Here is a 20,662-nt window from a genome sequence, read left to right as displayed (position 1 = left end):
CTGACGTGTACAAGATCACTGCAAGGAGCTGCAATTTCCCTATTATAACTGAACCGTCACCTTCAACCAATAGCATGTGACACATACAACAGCTAATAACTGATCTGCCACCACCTCAAAAAATGGTGAGGACCAATTGAATAATGTTAACATAATAAATGCGCCATTCGATTTTGTTGTTACTTATTTCATATGGTTTTTTTCTATTTCAAAGCCAACACACACAGATTAAAACAGACAATCTTTGAGTCTTGACTGTGAACCATTGACCATGTTGACCTACCGTTAATATTCGACTCGCACATCCCTTCTATTAGTATTACCCAGTGTTCACATTTACCGGTTATTACCAGTTTTTTTATTGGTAAAATAAGGTTTAGACCGTTAATTCATGGGAGTGCCAGTCCCTGTGGACCGGCAAATAAAGTACCTCATAAATCTTTGTTGTTGAACAAAACATCAGCAATATTCATATTCGTAGATTTTTTGTACGAAGTCAGCTTCTCTGTTACAATCAAGGGTTTCCCCTAGTCTATTTTTAGTGCAAGGAAATAACATTTTGCTTTGCTTCGAAGTTAAGTATATATTTGTAGTGACTAAGTCTTGAAATATTAAAAAAAGATGAGAAAATTGTGACTAAACTTTGTGTGAATGATGTGTAGTTCTAACTAAGTTACTTCAGAGATGACGTCATTGCATTGAACTTGGTGTTGAGAGTATTAAAACCAGGTAATTTTCATATATATTTTTTTGGTAACAAGTTGGGAATGACAAAAATTAGGGGGAACAGGTAATTTTCAGACTGCCAGTCCCCCTTGACTAGCAATTTCAAAAGCAAGCAGGAACACTGATTACCTCACATCTATTAAGATGCAGGGTTCAGGCCAGGAATTTTCTGACAATGGCCCTTTATGTGAAAATGTCAAATATTCCAGAGGTAAGCCATACATCACAATGTTAAAATGCCCCTTTTATTCAAATTTAGGGGCTAAAAGCACAAGGCCCCAAGGAATTATCCCTGAAGATGAAAGTGTTTATTGAACTATCTCGTCATAGCAGGCCTAATAATTAATTTTTATTTTCATGAGTCCGCAAAAATGATCTACAGACTTGCCATCTAACTCATGGTAGTTGTCCATAGGGAAATGTCACTCGTAATTACTAACCTTTACAAGTTATGGACAAAAATGCACCAGGCACAACATGTCTCATATTAATCTAGCTCTGTTTGAAGCTGATCCAGAAAGTCCAAACAATCCAAATAGTGGAAACATTTGACATCACAACCAAGGAAGGCAGGAAAGGTTATGGCCATCGTGTTCTGGGATGTCACGGGTGGGCGATCTTCCAAAAGGCCAGACAATAAACAGAAAACATGCAGCACTTTCGAGGCAATTATGGGATGAAAGTAAGACAACGAGATGTGGGAAGTTGTTAAAAGATATGCTCTGCCATCAGGAAAATGCACAAATCAGTCACTGTCATGGCTACAATCCTTGACCAGCATTCATCGTACTCTCCTGATACTGCAGGTATCATCAACAATCTAAACCACTCCACACCCTGGCAACAAACCAAATTTTACTGTACAAAGATTCACAACTGGACAAAGCACAAGCTCCAAGAAGCGATTACATATGATAAGACAGGCCAAACGATCAATCAAGTTTTCCTTCCTAGTGCATTGAACATTTAATTTTAATCTTCTTATCAACTCATTTAATCTATTGCATAACCACTTAAGGATTGACTGTGTATTTTTTCGGTTCAATGAGGTAGAATCGAAAAACTGATGTGCAAAATTATTTAAGATTCATACAGTTTGCACATCGGTTTTTCGATTCATACCTCAATGAACCGAACAAAATACACATTCAATGCTTATAATCAAATTCCACAACGAAAACATACAATAGTTTAACCAAAAACAGTTGTTTATATCAAAGCAGACAAAAATGACGAGATTGATAAATATTCCAGGTGTAAGAATACATACTGTGGCATGACATGAATCAGGTGATTGTTTAATGTATGCATATAACATGACACACCTACAAAGTCAATAGTCAATCAACGGAGAGTAGGAACAAAACAAAGTTCATTGGACCTGTCAATCAAGGCAAGAGGCGAGAAGAACTGCAACAGTCAGACTGTAACAAGCGGGAACAAATATGCCCAGGAGAAGGCGGCTGTTGTGTGTTGTGTACAAATTAGTAAAAATCCAAATCCGTATATCGCTGTGTATAAGGCGTGTTATTGTAGCAATTCACTGTTAGGGTCGTGTGTTTGAGACGCGGAATATCATAGGATGTTTTTGGGGGGTTTTAAAAATTGAAATAAAAATGAAACGTGTGGCGGACTTTGTGACGATGCGGCGGTGCCTGAGAACCAAGAATATTTTTTTTTAGCCTAACATGTGACCAATTCAGCTAATCATAGAGCAGGAATTACAATGAACACAAGGAAAATTTAATTATATTACCTTATACTCACTTTCCTATAACCATGATAACATGTATGATGTCAATCAATTCCTACTTAATCATGTTAATTGCATAACAGCAATCTTTTCCAAACTGGTCTATGTACCTTATAATAATGTAGAAGTGATGTGTCACATCTCGCATTATGATCACCCCAATACTGGTGCAAACATGTGTTATCATAATGTTTACAAAACAACGGACATAAACATTCTGTAAACTGCATACACAGAAGGGCAAATTACAGCACTTCCACTATAGAAGTTCTTGACCGTAAAGAGGATCTTAGTGCTAAGGATAGAGTTGGGGGTACCTACCCTCAGGCCTCAAAGTTTAATTTTTTAAGTATTAGCCATATGGCTACCTGAAAAAGATTTTCAAGCAGCCAGTGATAAAATCAACAAGACAGGCCAAAATTTTAGGTTGCCAAAAACATTTGAAATTATATTTGATCAAATAACTATTCTAATACAATGTATGTACAAGTCATAGCACTAGGCTTGAAATTGTATATTTGGCCTAGTGTACCGGTACTTGATTTTTGTTGTTTGTGACTCGAATGATGCAATTTATTTTAGTAGATGACATAGGTATATCCTTGCTTAACCAATAAGCATTGTCAACTAAAATTAAATAGTAATTACATTATAATTATGTATTTCTGTTCATTGTCGACTTTAGGAGACATTATTCGCGAGTACAGTTATCATTAGTAGACATATTTTCCCCGATCTGCTGTTCTTTTCGTTGGCATGCAGGAGACAACAATCTGTCATTAACAGATTTCTGTAGGTCTTCAACAATATGTGTTTAGATCGTAACTGAATATATTCAAAGTGATAAGACATTAAAAGCGAATATCGGTATTGTAAATGGTGTTACCATTTCATTATGCAATGAATTTTGTTCCAGGTTCACTCTTTTCTTAAATTAGCAACAATGAAATAATTTATTTCCCGCAAAAGGCGCTCAGTAACATGAAGTAACACCTCCGTTTTCGAAACTTTGTATGAATATGAAATACCTCCGTTTTCGAAAACTGTCATATGACACACCGCTAGAAAGCTTGTTTTTTTTCATCTACACGGTCGTAACATTACCTGGAGTCTTTTCGTGTCTGTAACAATACTTGCATGGAATTCTATTGGATAAAAATTGGTTTCTAATGACGCTTTCCTGCTTAAATCTGGTACAAGGTTTGTGATTGGTCAAATTTGAGCATGTGACCTAAGGCAACTAATCAAATTACAGCTATGGTACTGTCCTCGTGTGTGATGAATTTCAGATTTTGACGAATGATTTTTGTTAAATCTTGTTATTCCTAATGCTTTTAAGCAGGAAATCGCGACCTATATTAAAAATATGAAACTTTGTGGATGTATCATGCAAGGTTACAAGCTGTGACAAAGATTTTTCATGCATATATTTTGGCATTAAACATTGTGTCTGAGCAAGGCGACGAAAGTCGAGAAGTCATTTAACTAACATTACATGCGATCGCACGAAAAGATGGAAATAATAACTTAGATGTAAGTTTGACACCTTTTAGAAATATTTTTGTTCATTGTATTTATTACTTTGCATAATATATTTAAAGATTTGCTTGAAATGTCTTTATTTTGCTCTTTGACATGTTCAATGTGGACCCGTTGTGGAAGTGTGTGTCCAAGAATTTTATTTTCAATAACATTGCGGGAAATAGTGAATAGTTTTTCAATCTATCGATAAAAAATTATGAATTGAAATGGAATACGTATTTCAGACATTGTGAAATGTGATATATTTAATAAATGAATGATATGACAGGTAGGTACATAAAATTATATACTTTTTTGACGTGACTACGGTTTGCCCGCGTCTACCGGCCTACATTTTTTGGGACTCAAGTCTTCTTGGCCGGTGTACAGGCCTACGGTGTTGAAAGAGTTTATGTAACCGAATCCCGCATAATGCTGCATTGAGGTGGTGGTGAGGTGAAATGGGGTTTAACGTCGCGTCCAAGATTATTGCACTTATATAGCGACGTGCATGTACGTGTGTGTGTGTTTGTGTGGCTGCTTGTACTAGTCCGGACTGATGCCGATTTATAGTGCTAGCTCACTGAGATACCATGCCGCAGTTTAACATGAATACCCCACTCAGACACAGTATACTGACTCCGAGCCGACCAGTCCTTGTTTTAGCCTCTTAATCATGTTAATGCCGAGCGCCAGACAGGGTAACAACAAGTACCATCTTTTAACGTCTTTTGGTATGACGCAGTCGGGGATCAAACCCCGGACCTTCCGCTCTCCGGGCAGGCGCTCTACCACTAGACCACGGAGGCGGTCTAATGCTGCATTGAGCTATGGGAATGTTAATGCAACAGACTATGAGTACGGTATATGTGTACCATTGCGACCGTGAAAACACTGGCGATCGAGAAAATGGCGTTGCAAATGTCAATCAAATTATTTATGTTTGTGTCTATTATCTGGAAGGTAATTTAAGGTACCGACGTTTACTACAATATCTGAAAAACTATTGGACCTACTCCAGTCAAAGTTGGTATGAGATTATTAAACAGTCATACATAACTGGATATTACATTTAAAGACAATCGGTGCATGAATAAAAAATCTGTCTATTTAGCTATCACTATATTTCATCAACAACCAGACCTGTTCGTCACGGGTGGAACGAGCATTCATTGAGACAGCCATCTGCATAATGCTACCCCTGCGTCACAGGGCCATATGACACAGCTGAACAAATCAACTCGAAAGGGTGCACATGAATCCCTCACGTTGAGAAGCCCAACGCTAACACCGTATTCATACGTGCATGATTCCCGTGTACCCTTTCGAGTTGAGTTGATTGGTTCAACTGTGTCACATGGCCCTGTGACGCAGGGGTAGAATTATGCGGATGGCTGTTTCAATGAATGCTCGTTCCACCCGTGACGAACAGGTCTGGTTGTTGATGAAATATAGTGATAGCTAAATAGACAAAAAAATTATTCATGCACCGATTGTCTTTAAATGTAATATCCAGTTATGTATGACTGTTTGATAATCTCATACCAACTTTGACTGGAGTAGGTCCGATAGTTTTCCAGATATTGTAGTAAATGTCGGTACCTTAAATTACCTTCCAGACTATACGTATGTGAAGCAATGGAATTTAGTTGCACCAAGATATATTGGGTATATTGAATTTTATTTAGCAGACAAATTGAAATTTAGGTCGCATAGGCGACCATTTTAGTTGCAAGTTTCAGGCCTGACACTAAACATAAAATAACTATAACCCTAATGACCGAAGAGGTATGCAAGATCAATCTAGAGAAAGCCACAGCCAGAGACAATTAGGGCCAAATATCACTGAAGGGGTCGTCGGCACAGGTACTTCAGACATGTACCCTAGCCAAAATCAGAATACAGAATGGTACCCTAGGATGAGTTGCACTCAACTGGTTCCTTGAATTTTAACATGGAAAATATATGTTTCTGGATCAGAGCTGTCATACTGCTGTATGAGATGCATTCAAGCGTGCTCAAGACAAGAAGTCATCAGAAAGATGACATATCCCCCCGGCAGCTGTCTGTAAAGTAACCACTAGTAAATGTGCAATTCTGTATGTAATGAGTCAACAGTTGAATGTTCTTTAAGAAGCATACATTGTTTACCCACTGAATTGTTTTCGAATTCTGGCCTGGAAACGAACCCGTTCACCAATGGAGTCTAGGTCCATCTTCTTTACATCAAAATTGTAAAAAATAAAAATTCGTAAAAAATAATAATATCAAAAGGCACCACTTCAGTATGTGCCTGATAGATTTGCCAAGTTTTGATCAAATACACTGAATGGTTTTCGAATTCTGCCCCGGAAACAAACCCCATCCCCAATTGAGTCTATGTCCAACTTCATTCCATAAAAATTTAAAAAAATAAAAATTAGAAAAATCCCCAAATATCAAAAGGCACCACTTCAGTATGTGCCTGATAGCTTTGCCAAGTTTCGATCAAATACACTGAATGGTTTTCGAATTCTGCCCCGGAAACAAACCCCATCCCCAATTGAGCCTATGTCCAACTTCATTCCATAAAAATTTTAAAAAATAAAAATTAGAAAAATCCCAAAATATCAAAAGGCACCACTTCAGTATGTGCCTGATAGCTTTGCCAAGTTTCGATCAAATACACTGAATGGTTTTCGAATTCTGCCCCGGAAACAAACCCCATCCCCAATTGAGCCTATGTCCAACTTCATTCCATAAAAATTGAAAAAAAATAAAAATTAGAAAAATCCCAAAATATCAAAAGGCACCACTTCAGTATGTGCCTGATAGATTTGCCAAGTTTCGATCAAATACACTGAATGGTTTTGGAATTCTGCCCCGGAAAAGGAAATGATTACGGACAGACAGACGGAGGGACAGACAGACTGGCTGATCGCTATATACCCCCGCATTATATGCCGGGGGGGATAAAAATGAGCATACACACTGACGTACATACAATACCTTTATATCTCACGATGCACAGCATTATCAAGCATAATCAGGCAAACCACTGGTTCAGACCCACTACATTAACTGGTTTCGGATTGTTTGTTGGTTTGTTGTTTAATGACACACTCAGCAATATTCCAGCTATATTACGACAGTCTTTAAATAATCCAGTGTTTAACATCATGAGCATCGATCCACACAATTGAAATACAATGACATGCATCAACCAAGTCAGCAAGCCTGATCCCATTAGTCGCCTGTTACAACAAGTATAGTTGCCTTTTACAGCAAAAATGGTGTGCTGAAGACCTATTCTACCCTGAAACTTCACAGGTTCGGTTTCAGATTGAGGAATATTGAATGATCTGCCGCATAGGGTGTCGTGTATCGTTCTGAATTCTGATTTTGGGTAGGGTACATTTTAATATACAAAAATGTCCCCAGGATACAAATGATATCTATAGTGCCCATGCTGACAAGGACCCCTTTAGTTAAGTATCTATCCAGTACATTTGCAGAGACCAGTAAGGATTCAGGGGTAAAAATAGGTCTTAAGCAACCAATGCTTGCCGTAAACGGCGACTATGCTTGTTGTAAGAGGCGACTAAAGGGATCGGGTGCATGGTCAGGATCGCTGACTTGGTTTATGCAAGTCATTGATCCCAATTGCGTGGATCGATGCTCATGATATTAATCACTGGATTGTCTGGTCCAGACTCGATTATTTACAGACCGCCGTCATATAGCTGGAATATTGCTTATTGCTGAGTGCGGTGTAAAACAACAAACAAACCAAACCAACATTTGCAGATTTGCTGATGAGTAAACACACATACAATGACAGACATTTATATATTTGATACTCCATGTATTATGACAGTAAACGCATATAGTTTATGCATGGATATTTCGGTGCTATTTCAGATACAGACCCTCAAGTAAATTATTTCCTATGTAGTGTGTTAGCCCTAGTTAGTTACCTCCCCTTAGTATACGTCTTGCCAACCAGGCGTCAGTTGGTGTTGACAGAATGTCACCACTACTTTTGTTACATTGTGTACAGAGGTGGCACTGGCTAACAATGCAGGAGACTGTATGGACCTCGGCCTTTCGGGTTCCATTTGGCGACCACATTCTGCCAATGGTTAGTCGGAGTCATGTCCCTGTGAGTGTGACTTACCTGTCCGTTCCATTGTTGTTTGGTCTGCTAAATGCAAGGATGTTCCGACATGATAGGCTACAGCAAGTGTTTTCTTCAACTTTCCATTCCCTGGAACGCGGAAGTGCGCGAAAATCAAGAGAATACACAAGTTCCATTAGTTATCTTCTGTAAACTTGAAATTTACAAAGGAAATGCCCGCTTTTCCTGAGCACTGCCAACTTCCGGTTAACGATACTGCTGACCAGACAACTTGTCAATAGCTGATATCTGTCAACCAAAATTATACAAAGCCACATATAAATATGCTTGAATTTAAACACCGTTACCAAAAAGAAATTATCACAGAAACTTGGTATAGTTCGATTTAATTTTGACGCTATGAGGTACTAATTATTTTACACACAAAAACAGATTATTGAATTCAAGCAATATTGAAATGCTACATATTTTCACATCATTATTTCATGACATCGATATGAGCTTTGGTGGATCCACACAGACAGCGAAGAAAAACAAACGTGAACCTTTGTAATAAAAAAAAAAAATTGGCACACAGTTCAATAATCAGTACAGTGAACAGTGGTACTCTCAAACTGAGATTTAATTTATTCGTATAGTTTGCGGGAGGGAAAGAAATGGAAATTATTTGGTAAAACTGTATTTGCGGGTTGCCGCTGTAGGCGGGTATGCATGTGGAAGGACAGGGATGGATACGGGCCCGCCATGGACCAAATACTATAAGCGAGCAACACTTTTAAACATCGTTATGACAGTAATAGGATATGTTCATGTGAGTTAGAACTAGCCATCAGGGCATGGTGTCAGATCCCGGCATACACTCTATATAAAGGTGTTTATTACGTGGTAAATGACTTCATGTCGATACGCAAGTGTTTCTTCATTAGCTCGACAAATGGTTGAGTTGAGCCTGTTAAGGGATCCGCACATTCAGTGTAAGACATATATGCTTTGAACAAACGCACACATTATATATTATCATAATGTTTATATATCAGTGCGTGTGTGTACTTTCAGTATTATTCATTTTCACGAATAACATGGTTTTGACAGATATCTTCCTCTTTTCCCCCTAACCCCTGGCGTCGTTTAACGAAATGATTGAGGCCAAAATACCAAAATATGAGAACAGGAATTCCTATATCAATAAATGTGTTATAAAACTACACCCCATATACGCTACATCGGTAATTAAAACTGATACATGTTTCTGTTCGAACTCCTGTAGACGGGAGACTGTATAGACCTGTATTGGTGGTTATTTGTTTTAGCTATTTCCATCAGCATAGGTCTAAGACATCGTTTGTGTAATTTAACCAAAGCTGATATGTTAAGATTTAGGTGCAAACACAAAGTAGTGCAAACATTTAGTCATTAGTGATTATCCTGGGCGATGGGCACACAGTTAACCCCTCTCTGTTTGCTGCGTTTGTACGTTATGATATCAGTCGAAATCTGCGAGAAATATACAAACATATATAGTCGTCAATCATATGAAATATCCAATAACTATCACAGAAATGTTTCCTGTAACTGTAAAATTGTCAATTCAAGTGGGAAAATGGGCCATACCTAAAACTGTTTTATTTAACTCCCATTCTGTTCTGTCTTTAGTAGGGAAATGATAATTTTAACACTCCTCTACAATGTCGTAATATGGCAATATCACAGTCAGTGACTAATAAGCTTTATTTTTATACATAACATGGTATGTATGTTATATTTCATATCAGAATATCGTTTTGCCAAATTCAGACATCAACCTGATCAGGTGATGATGGCCCGCCCAGCACGTATTCTGGCCTAATTAATCCGGTAGTCACCGATACGTGACCAGTGACGGCGTCATGGCGACTATACTTTGTTGTTTTAATTCTATCATTTTAATGAATGGCAAATCAAAAAGTATATTAACTGTGGGACAAGTACCGTCAACCGAGTGGGTTTGCAAGGAAACCTTGGTGTTGCAGGCCTAAAAAAAACACCTACTGTAGACAAGATCGTCTCATTACATTACATGTATGCACTCTGCAATAGATTCAAATCTGCTCCTATAGCTAATTCTGCACAATATCAGAAAGGCGAATTTCAACATCTACCGTTACAAACCGACTCTATGCAGCCCGCCTGAAAATATGGTGTCCTGTGAAGGATGTGACCCAAACAGCTTACCATAGGCGGCAAAGATTGGGGTGGGCTTGGCAACACCATGCCATGACGGGCTGTACGACAATGGCGATATACACTATGTTGACAGCCGAATCCAGTTTTCGCCTTCGATTCACAGAGTGTAGGGCCCGTGAAGACCCGGGGTAGAATAGGTCTTCAGCAACCCATGCTTGCCGTAAAAGACGACTATGTTTGTCGTAAGAGGCTAGGCGACTAACGGGATCAGGCGGTCAGGCTCGCTGACTTGGTTGATGCATGTCATCGATCCCAATTGCGTGGATCGATGCTCATGTTGTCAATCACTGGATTGTCTGGTCTAGACTCGATTATTTATAGACCGCTGTCATACAGCTGGAATATTGCTGAGTGCGGCGCTAAACAACAAACAAACAAACACAGATGGTAGAAACGTAGTTGGCAACGTAGCGGCGAGCGGTATGCCAATGCAACATTTCTTGACCATGATCTATATTGGGCGGTAGAGTCAAGGTGTGTGGGCAGTATCACGCTTGACAGACGAACTGATTAGGTTATTGTGAATGGACATTTGCATCCTGTAGTTCTTACATTAGAATTATCAGCAGAAATTTTGAACTGCATGATCACAATGTCAAGGCCGTCACCGATTCTCTCTAACGAAAAGGCATACGGACATTGGACTGGCCCGCTAAGTCCCCCGACACGTTCCCGTAGAGCATCTGTGGGATGTTCTCGGGTGGAGAGAGACCCAGCACCCGCCAATGTGGCACAGCTTCAGGCGTAATCGCGGGCAATACCAGTAGCACGAACCCGTATCCATGATGACCATGTCGTATGAGTGTTGATCATGCCGTATCAGTGTTGATCAGGTCGTATCAGTGTTGATTATGTCGTATCAGTGTTGACCATGTCGTATCAGTGTTGACCATGTCGCATGAGTGTTGACCATGTCGTATCAGTGTTGACCAGTTGACCATGTCGTGTAAGAGGGTTGACCATGTCGTATGAGTGTTGATCAGGTCGTATCAGTGTTGACCATGTCGTATGAGTGTTGACCATGTCGTATGAGTGTTGACCAGTTGACCGTGTCGTATGAGTGTTGACCATGTCGTATGAGTGTTGATCAGGTCGTATCAGTGTTGATCAGGTCGTAACAGTGTTGACCATGTCGTATCAGTGTTGACCATGTCGTATCAGTTCTGACCATGTGGTATCAGTGTTGACCATGTCGTATCAGTTTTGACCATGTCGTATCAGTGTTGACCATATCGTATGATTGTTGACCATGTCGCATCAGTGTTGACCATGTCATATCAGTGTTGATCAGGTCGTATCAGTATTGATCAGGTCGTATCAGTGTTGACCATGTCGTATCAGTGTTGACCATGTCGTATCAGTGTTGATCAGGTCGTATCAGTGTTGACCATGTCGCATCAGTGTTGACCATGTCGTGTCAGTGTTGACCATGTCGTATCAGTGTGGATCAGGTCGTATCAGTGTTGACCATGTCACATCAGTGTTGACCATGTCGTGTCAGTGTTGACCATGTCGTATCAGTGTTGATCAGGTCGTAACAGTGTTGACCATGTCGTATCAGTGTTGACCATGTCGTATCAGTGTTGACCATGTCGTATCAGTGTTGACCATGTCGTGTCAGTGTTAATCATACGACAGTGTTGACCATGTCGTATCAGTGTTGACCATGTGGTGTCAGTGTTGATCAGGTCGTATCAGTGTTGATTATGTCGTATGAGTGTTGACCATGTCGTATCAGTGTTGACCATGTCGTAGTAGTGTTGATTATGTCGTGTCAGTGTTGACCATGTCATATCAGTGTTGATTATGTCGTATGAGTGTTGATCATGCCGTATCAGTGTTGACCATGTCGTATCAGTGTTGATTATGTCGTATCAATGTTGATCATGTCGTATGAGTGTTGACCATGTCGCATCAGTGTTGACCATGTCGTGTCAGTGTTGACCATGTCGTATCAGTGTTGACCATGTCGTGTCAGTGTTGACCATGTCGTATAAGTGTTGATCAGGTCGTATCAGTGTTGATCATGTCGCAACAGTGTTGACCATGTCGTATCAGTGTTGACCATGTCGTAGTAGTGGTGATCATGCCGTATCAGTGTTGACCATGTCGTATCAGTGTTGATTATGTCGTATCAATGTTGATCATGTCGTATGAGTGTTGACCATGTCGTGTCAGTGTTGACCATGTCGTATCAGTGTTGACCATGTCGTATCAGTGTTGATTATGTCGTGTCAGTGTTGATCATGTCGTATCAGTGTTGATCATGTCGCAACAGTGTTGACCATGTCGTGTCAGTGTTGACCATGTCGTGTCAGTGTTGACCATGTTGCATCAGTGTTGACCATGTCGTATCAGTGTTGACCATGTCGTGTCAGTGTTAATCATACGACAGTGTTCACCATGTCGTATCAGTGTTGACCATGTCATATCAGTGTTGACCATGTCGTATCAGTGTTGACCATGTCGTGTCAGTGTTGATCAGGTGGTATCAGTGTTGATCATGTCGTATGAGTGTTGACCATGTCGTGTCAGTGTTGATCATGTCGTATCAGTGTTGACCATGTCGTATCAGTGTTGATCATGTCGTATGAGTGTTGACCATGTCATATCAGTGTTGATCAGGTCGTATCAGTGTTGACCATGTCGTGTCAGAGTCGATTATGTCGTATGAGTGTTGACCATGTCGTATCAGTGTTGACCATGTCGTGTCAGTGTCGATTATGTCGTATCAGTGTTGACCATGTCGTATCAGTGTTGACCATGTCGTGTCAGTGTCGGTTATGTCGTATGAGTGTTGACCATGTCGTGTCAGTGTCGATTATGTCGTATCAGTGTTGACCATGTCGTGTCAGTGTCGATTATGTCGTATCAGTGTTGACCATGTCGTATCAGTGTTGACTATGTCGTGTCAGTGTCGATTATGTCGTATGAGTGTTGACCATGTCGTGTCAGTGTTGATCATGTCGTATCAGTGTTGACCATGTCGTATCAGTGTTGATCAGGTCGTATCAGTGTTGACCATATCGTATCAGTGTTGACCATGTCGTGTCAGTGTTGATCATGTCGTGTCAATGTTGATCATGTCGTGTCAGTGTTGACCATGTCGTGTCAGTGTTGACCATGTATCAGTGTTGACCATGTCGTGTCAGTGTTGACCATGTATCAGTGTTGATCATGTCGTGTCAGTGTTGACCATGTATCAGTGTTGATCATGTCGTATCAGTGTTGATTATGTCGTGTCAGTGTTGATCATGTCGTGTCAGTGTTGACCATGTCGTATCAGTGTTGACTATGTCGTTTCAGTGTTGACCATGTCGTGTCAGTGTTGACCATGTTTATCAGTGTTGACCATGCCGTGTCAGTGTTGACCATGTCGTATCAGTGTTGATCATGTCGTATCAGTATCGTATGTTGCTAACAGGAATGGCGCAAACGAAGTTGCCAGACATTTTAATGTTCATCGAAACACAATATCATCTCTTTGGAGACACAATATATAACAGGGTAACACTCATGACGTGCCACTGACCGGCCGTCCGCGTATGACGTCACGTCAACAAGACAACCACATTCTGTTGGTGAATCTACAGATCGATAGTTTACCAAACTGCCACATTAACAGCTCTGACAATTCCTGGGTTGAGAGCTATTAGTGACAGACCCGCACGCCACCGGTTGAGGGAGCTGTACAGTATACTGTTCACAGATGAGTCCAGGTTCCCTCTGGAGGGCTCGGATTGGTCGTGAAAGGGTCTACAGCCACTCTTCAATGATAACTAACCCCTGTTTGGTATTCTATTAATGTATAAAGCCATCCTTTCAACTTGAAAATTATAAAGTAAATATTTTCATCCCCAAGTATATTTTTGCACGGCTACAATTTAGAGTCGGTTATAATTTATTGGGTATTCAGAAATATAGAAGAAGCATGTCTGTTGACAGTTTGTGTGCCCAGAATGTAATGTACTTGAAGATGAAGCGCACGTAATTTTCATTGACCTCTGTCCTCACAGATAAGAAGCAAACATTTGTCAGCATATGAGCATCTCAACACTTTTGTTAGTCATGACAGGGTAAGCATGTGTAACTCTTATAATGATGAGATGATCTTTGATAAAGCAAAGTACCCTTTTTACATGTTCTGTATAAGAAAAGAATGGTAGTCTATAATTACTACACGTATTGATGTATTGAATGCTACAAGTGGGTATTATAATACTTATGCAGTCACACCTTACATATGTTGTGAATTTGTGAGTCACATGACTTTATTTGTACTATGGGTCTTATGGCCTTTCACCTCAATAAAATCCTTGAATCCTTGAATATAAGGCTCCTTTCCAATATTATTTACGAAACTGAGAGAACTAATAAACGATGAGTGAGTATGGTTTTACGCCGCTTTTAGCAATATTCCAGCAATATCACGGCGGGGGACACCAGAAATAGGCTTCACATATTGTACCCATGTCGGGAATCGAACCCGTGACGAGCGAACGGTTTAACCACTAGGCTACCCGACCACCCCAAAAAACTGATAAACAAGGTATGCTAATGGTTATAGACTTCGAAAAAGCTTTTGAAACAGTTTCAAAAACAATGTATTCTTAAGGTGGTAAAGATTCTGATTTGGCCTTTACGCGATACAATGGATTACTATACCACTGAAAAACACTTCCTCCTGTATAATTCAAGATGGACATCTTTCAACTTTCTTCAATACCACCAGAGGTTGTCGCCAGGGGAACCCAAGCTCACCTTATGTGTTACCATGGTAGCGGAAATCTTGGGAATTATTATTAGAAATAACTATTATTAATGGAATAGTCTTAATAACGAGGAATATAAGCTGAACCAGTACGCAGACGGTCACAGAACTATTTCTAGGCGGGACCGACACTAGCCTTAGAGCCTCTATAGACACTTTAACAGCCCTACATACATTTTCAGGTCTGAATATGAACATAGATAAAACAAAGGTATTTTGGAGAGGATCCATTAAAAGTAGCAATATAAACTTATGTCTGGATTCTCAGCTTGATTGGCACATGGGTGATTACGAAGTGTCAGGTATCACACTAAATGTTCATCTTCAGGACCTCCGGCAAAAAGACTAGAAACCATTAATAGACGATTAGCCAATTGGAGGAAACGGCATTTGACCCTCATTGGAAAAATGACTGCCATTCTCCACACTATGCCCTTATTTATTCTTTACCTAATCCTCCAAAACAATTCATTGATGAACTTAGTAAAATATTTTTTTAATTCATTTGGAACGATAAACCCGACTAAATAGAAACAATGGTCTTGATAAAATAATACAGGAATGGAGGCCTGAGAATGGTAAATAGAAAAGCATTCAAAGACTAAGAAGATAATTATCTAAATACAGCTTTACAAATCCAAGTATTTTCCCCATAAATGCAATCTTATAACTGGGAGCAAACATTCATCACTACTATGCAACAATACTAAAAGATCCATTCTGGAATGAATTACTTCATATATTGGGAACGTATTACAAGAAACATAAAACAGATCAGAAATTATCCATGAACAACTCTGGTTTAACCATCAATTTATAATTTATAAACCCATGTCACACTGAAAAAGGCTGGTATGACAAAGGCATTCATACCATAGGAGACATATGCACAGACCGATGTCATAGGAAGGTTAATTCCCTGAAAGTAAGAGACAACATAAAGGCACCTTCTTGGACTATAATAGGATGTTGCAGAACATACCGGGAGGATGGAGAGAAACCGTAACAAATTCAGCTAAAATTCCCACAATTGACTTAGGGCTAAATGATACCCTACTAACTATTTTAAAACATTCAAAAGGTATAATAAATATATTGCAACGGAAAATTTACCTATTGTTTGTTCAAAATGGACGACATGTCACGAACGACATTTCATGGAACGAAATATAGTGAATGTGAAAATTGCTAATACATGTATTATGGAATACCAACTGATAGTAATCGAGTTTGCACAAGACAATCCAGTGATTTCCATCATGAGCATCGTTCCCTGCAAATGAGGTACGATGATACGCTATCAACCAAGAAGGCAAGCTGGATTTCTACTGGGTCTTCTACAACTGATACTCTTTTTTGACACTTTTTGAGGTAGCATAACATCGCTGTACTTCCATTGCCGACCTCTCTGCCCCTAGAACATGTCTGGGATGAGGTGGACGGACACCTACGCGAGGACAAGAAGCAACCAGAAACGCCAGCTCAGTTGAGCCAATGAAGTTGTCTTCAATGCGCCGCCACATTTGGAACAACATCCCCAGGCTGTTTTCATTCATCTGGTGTTTTCAATGCGCCGCCACATTTGGAACAACATACCCAGGCTGTTTTCAATCATCTGGTGTCTTCAATTCGCCGCCACATTTGAAACAACATCCCAAGGCTGTTTCCATTCATCTGGTGTCTTCAATGCGCCGCCACATTTGGAACAACATCCCCGGGCTCTTGTCAATCATCTGGTGTCTTCAATGCGCCGCCACATTTGGAACAACATCCCCAGGCTGTTTTCATTCATCTGGTGTCTTCAATGCGCCGCCACATTTGGAACAACATCCCCAGGCTCTTGTCAATCATCTGGTGTCTTCAATGCGCCGCCACATTTGAAACAACATCCCCAGGCTGTTTTCATTCATCTGGTGTCTTCAATGCGCCGCCACATTTGGAACAACATCCCCAGGCTGTTTTCAATCATCTGGTGTCTTCAATGCGCCGCCACATTTGGAACAACATACCCAAGGCTGTTTTCATTCTTCTGGTGTTTTCAATGCGCCGCCACATTTGGAACAACATACCAAGGCTGTTTTCATTCATCTGGTGTTTTCAATGCGCCGCCACATTTGGAACAACATACCAAGGCTGTTTTCATTCATCTGGTGTCTTCAATGCGCCGCCACATTTGGAACAACATACCCAGGCTGTTTTCATTCATCTGGTGGTTTCAATGCGCCGCCACATTTGGAACAACATACCAAGGCTGTTTTCATTCATCTCGTGTTTTCAATGCGCCGCCACATTTGGAACAACATCCCCAGGCTCTTGTCAATCATCTGGTGTTTTCAATGCGCCGCCACATTTGGAACAACATCCCCAGGCTGTTTTCAATCATCTGGTGTCTTCAATGCGCCGCCACATTTGGAACAACATCCCCAGGCTGTTTTCAATCATCTGGTGTTTTCAATGCGCCGCCACATTTGGAACAACATACCCAGGCTGTTTTCATTCTTCTGGTGTTTTCAATGCGCCGCCACATTTGGAACAACATCCCCAGGCTCTTGTCAATCATCTGGTGTCTTCAATGGTATGGTAAGTGTTAGATTAACAAAATATTCAAGGCAAAATGCTCAATATAATTCGTAATATGTATTCGTAGACAACAGCAACTGTGAAAATTTCAAATGTCAGCATTTTCGAATAATTCGATTGTTTAAATGGTGTTCGTCAGGGTTGTATTATTCCACTTCTATTCCATATATTTATTAACCAACTTGAAGTATATTACACCAGTACGGCGGGAGAGGTGTGTTTAGACTTTTTAGACTTGCTTTTATTACTATATTTGCCGATGATTTGTCTGGTGTTTTTTTCCATAATGTTATTGCTTTATAAGAGAACATACATATATTATGGAAGTATTTTTGAAAGCAGTGCTTGAAAGTTAATTCCAATAAAACTTAAAACCTTGTGTTCAGTAACGGTGGTAAACGTACGAATAATGAAAAATGGATGTACATGTATTATATCGCACCGAAAACCTCAACCTCAGTGCAAACCCATATTCACTAAAATGTAAAGCACGTTTCCTATAAACGGTTTCCAGTGGAAATTAACAAATCTTGCTCCCACCGTTCTCTTTGAAATGTCGAATTCTCAAATACAATGTAAGACCTATGCTTTGGAATTCTTCCTATGTATGGGTTTGTCATAAATAGGAGGCATTAGAACAGTTTCATGTAACATGTTGTAAATATGTGGTAAATCGTCTCCTGCAGCTGTCCTGGATGAGCATGGTCCATGTATCTATACTGTACTTATACTTTACGTTGAAACAATACACTGAACTGGACACCATGTACTTGTGAAGCATACAAATAATGTAAAAACGTCAGTTTGGTGGGGCCACCTCCAGGAATGTTCTCGTCCTCAGCCCGTGCAGCCCAGGCTTGACCACCAGGGTCCTCAGCCCGTGCAGCCCAGGCTTGACCACCAGGGTCCTCAGCCCGTGCAGCCCAGGCTTGACCACCAGGGCCATCGTGATTGTGGGGCCAATGCAGCCTCTGTGCACGCGGTTATTCCACAAGTCACGTTTCCAACTATCAATGGCAACCAAATTCACGGTAATGTAACGGTGGGATCAATTCATATAACAATTTCATATGGGTCCGTGCAGTGTGAGATGATCTGCGTGGGCGTTTCGTGAATAACGGTGTCTCACGGGCACTATGTAAGGCTGCGTCCAATCAAGAGCCGAGCACAGCCATACGAACTGGCGCGGACGTGACTTGTTATAACTGTTGGATGCGAAAACCTGACGAATATATAAATGTATATATAACAAGCCTGCTCAACTTCATGGCATTGCTTCGCGCATACCCGTGAAGATCCGGGTATGAATAGGTCTTCAGCAGCCCATGCTTGCCGTAAAATGCGACTCTGCTTGCCATTATAGAGGCGACTAACGAGGTCGGGTGGTCAATTTGGTGACTCGGTGACTTGGTTGATGCATGTCATCGTACCCCAATTGAGAAGATCGATGCGACACCTACGCCATGAAAGGCTACACCATACTGTGCAGGTAGTAGTGTACTTCCTTAGTACATATGTAGCCGCAACAAATTAATTATCATTATTTGCTTCTCGTTACCTTAATTTTCGGCCATTTAAAAAACAATTCTTAAAAGTCCTGGTCTGTATATTTGTTACAGTGCATGATCAAATGACTGACATCTTCACTTAGGCAATTCACAAAACGGCAAAATATTTCAGCCATTTTTCTATTATTTTTCAATTTATAATATTATGATAACGAATTCCAAACATTGCCATGCCCTATTTCATCACCCATGACTGAAACTGATAGGATTAAAAGAGAACGAAAGGCAATGTGTTTTGATTATATTTTTGGCTTGTAATCCTCACATAATTAGGATATTGTGATGCTTTAAGCCCTTTTGAACTTCTTACTAACTTTTAGTCAGTCTGACGTAATTGTTTTTTTGTAAAATGACTGATTTTGACACACATACTATAACACATTTACTGAAGAAAACATAATCAAGTTATTGTGGTCTAAACACCCATTAAGATCTATTACTTGTCTCTATTGCAGTAAAAGTTAAGTGACTTTGTTTTGTCACACTGATAGTGTTGGTGTATGCCGACACGGGTGTGACGGTGTTTCCCATGTGAGGCTTGAGTACCGTGTGATAACGGGGATGTATGGACTGACGCGGGCTTGGTTCCCGGCCCGGCACCACGAACTCCATTGCAGAGATTATAAGTTGATATGTCTGTGTACAGCTGACGTCATTATCAACTGTGTAAAATCACTGATTATATATATTATAAGAAGACGCTACTCATTGGTCTGAAATGGTAAATAGTAAGTAGGTCACATGTATGCCACCGCTTATAACAGAGTGCGTTACTCCCATTACGTACGTTCGTATACGTAAGCAGTTAATTGCTCCCTCAAAACAGCAAAAGGTCAAAAGGCGCTCATACATGTTGCAGGTGCCAGTAATGTACTATGAAGACAAACCTCTCCAACTATCAATCGTATACTTCATCATATAATGACAAGGTCTCTAGAAAACATCCTATTTATGAATAATCCGAAGAAATGGGACTTCAGACATATTTTAGACTAACGCTTAGTCTCTGAAAATATCATTTTGGTTGAAAACCAAAAGCTCCATTTAAATTAAAAAGTAGCCCCTGTGAGATTGGAGATTCAGAACCTGGAAAAATTCTAGACTTGTTTCATTTAGGGACTTACATTTCAGAAAGGGTTCGGCGGACGGGGAAATAATATGGTTCAGGGACTGTGAGACAGACTAGACATGTTTAAACGTTGAACAGTATCTGTGTTATGCACCATCAGCGAGGAGGTTCCTATGCTGCCAGCACGTCTTCCTCATGGTAATGTGCCGCGGAAGATAATCTTTACTTATCATTTGATATTACGCGTGACGTACATCGGGAAATGTTTACGACCACTTCACATGGCCCTGAATTTATCAAATACTCAGGATTTACCAATAAACAAATCACATCG

At 40.1% G+C, this 20,662-nt stretch overlaps 1 protein-coding gene across 1 annotated transcript in view; it reads right to left on the bottom strand.

Annotated features, from left to right (window-relative positions):
• The window catches only part of LOC124115020 (mediator of RNA polymerase II transcription subunit 16-like), a 56,906-nt gene extending 48,538 nt beyond the window's left edge, over positions 1 to 8,368 (bottom strand). The window contains exon 1 of the mRNA XM_046475806.2: positions 8,157 to 8,368. Within this exon, the coding sequence (XP_046331762.1) occupies positions 8,157 to 8,293 (137 nt within the window). The 5' untranslated portion in view covers positions 8,294 to 8,368. The remainder of the gene's footprint in view (positions 1 to 8,156) is intronic.
• Positions 8,369 to 20,662: the final 12,294 nt, after the last annotated feature.

The sequence above is a fragment of the Haliotis rufescens genome, unplaced genomic scaffold (genome assembly GCF_023055435.1).
Source record: "Haliotis rufescens isolate VD_foot unplaced genomic scaffold, xgHalRufe1.0.p SCAF_7, whole genome shotgun sequence".
Lineage (NCBI taxonomy): Eukaryota > Metazoa > Mollusca > Gastropoda > Lepetellida > Haliotidae > Haliotis > Haliotis rufescens.
The sequence above is the reverse complement of the archived record's forward strand: the minus strand, read 5'-3'. Positions and strand labels throughout refer to the sequence as shown.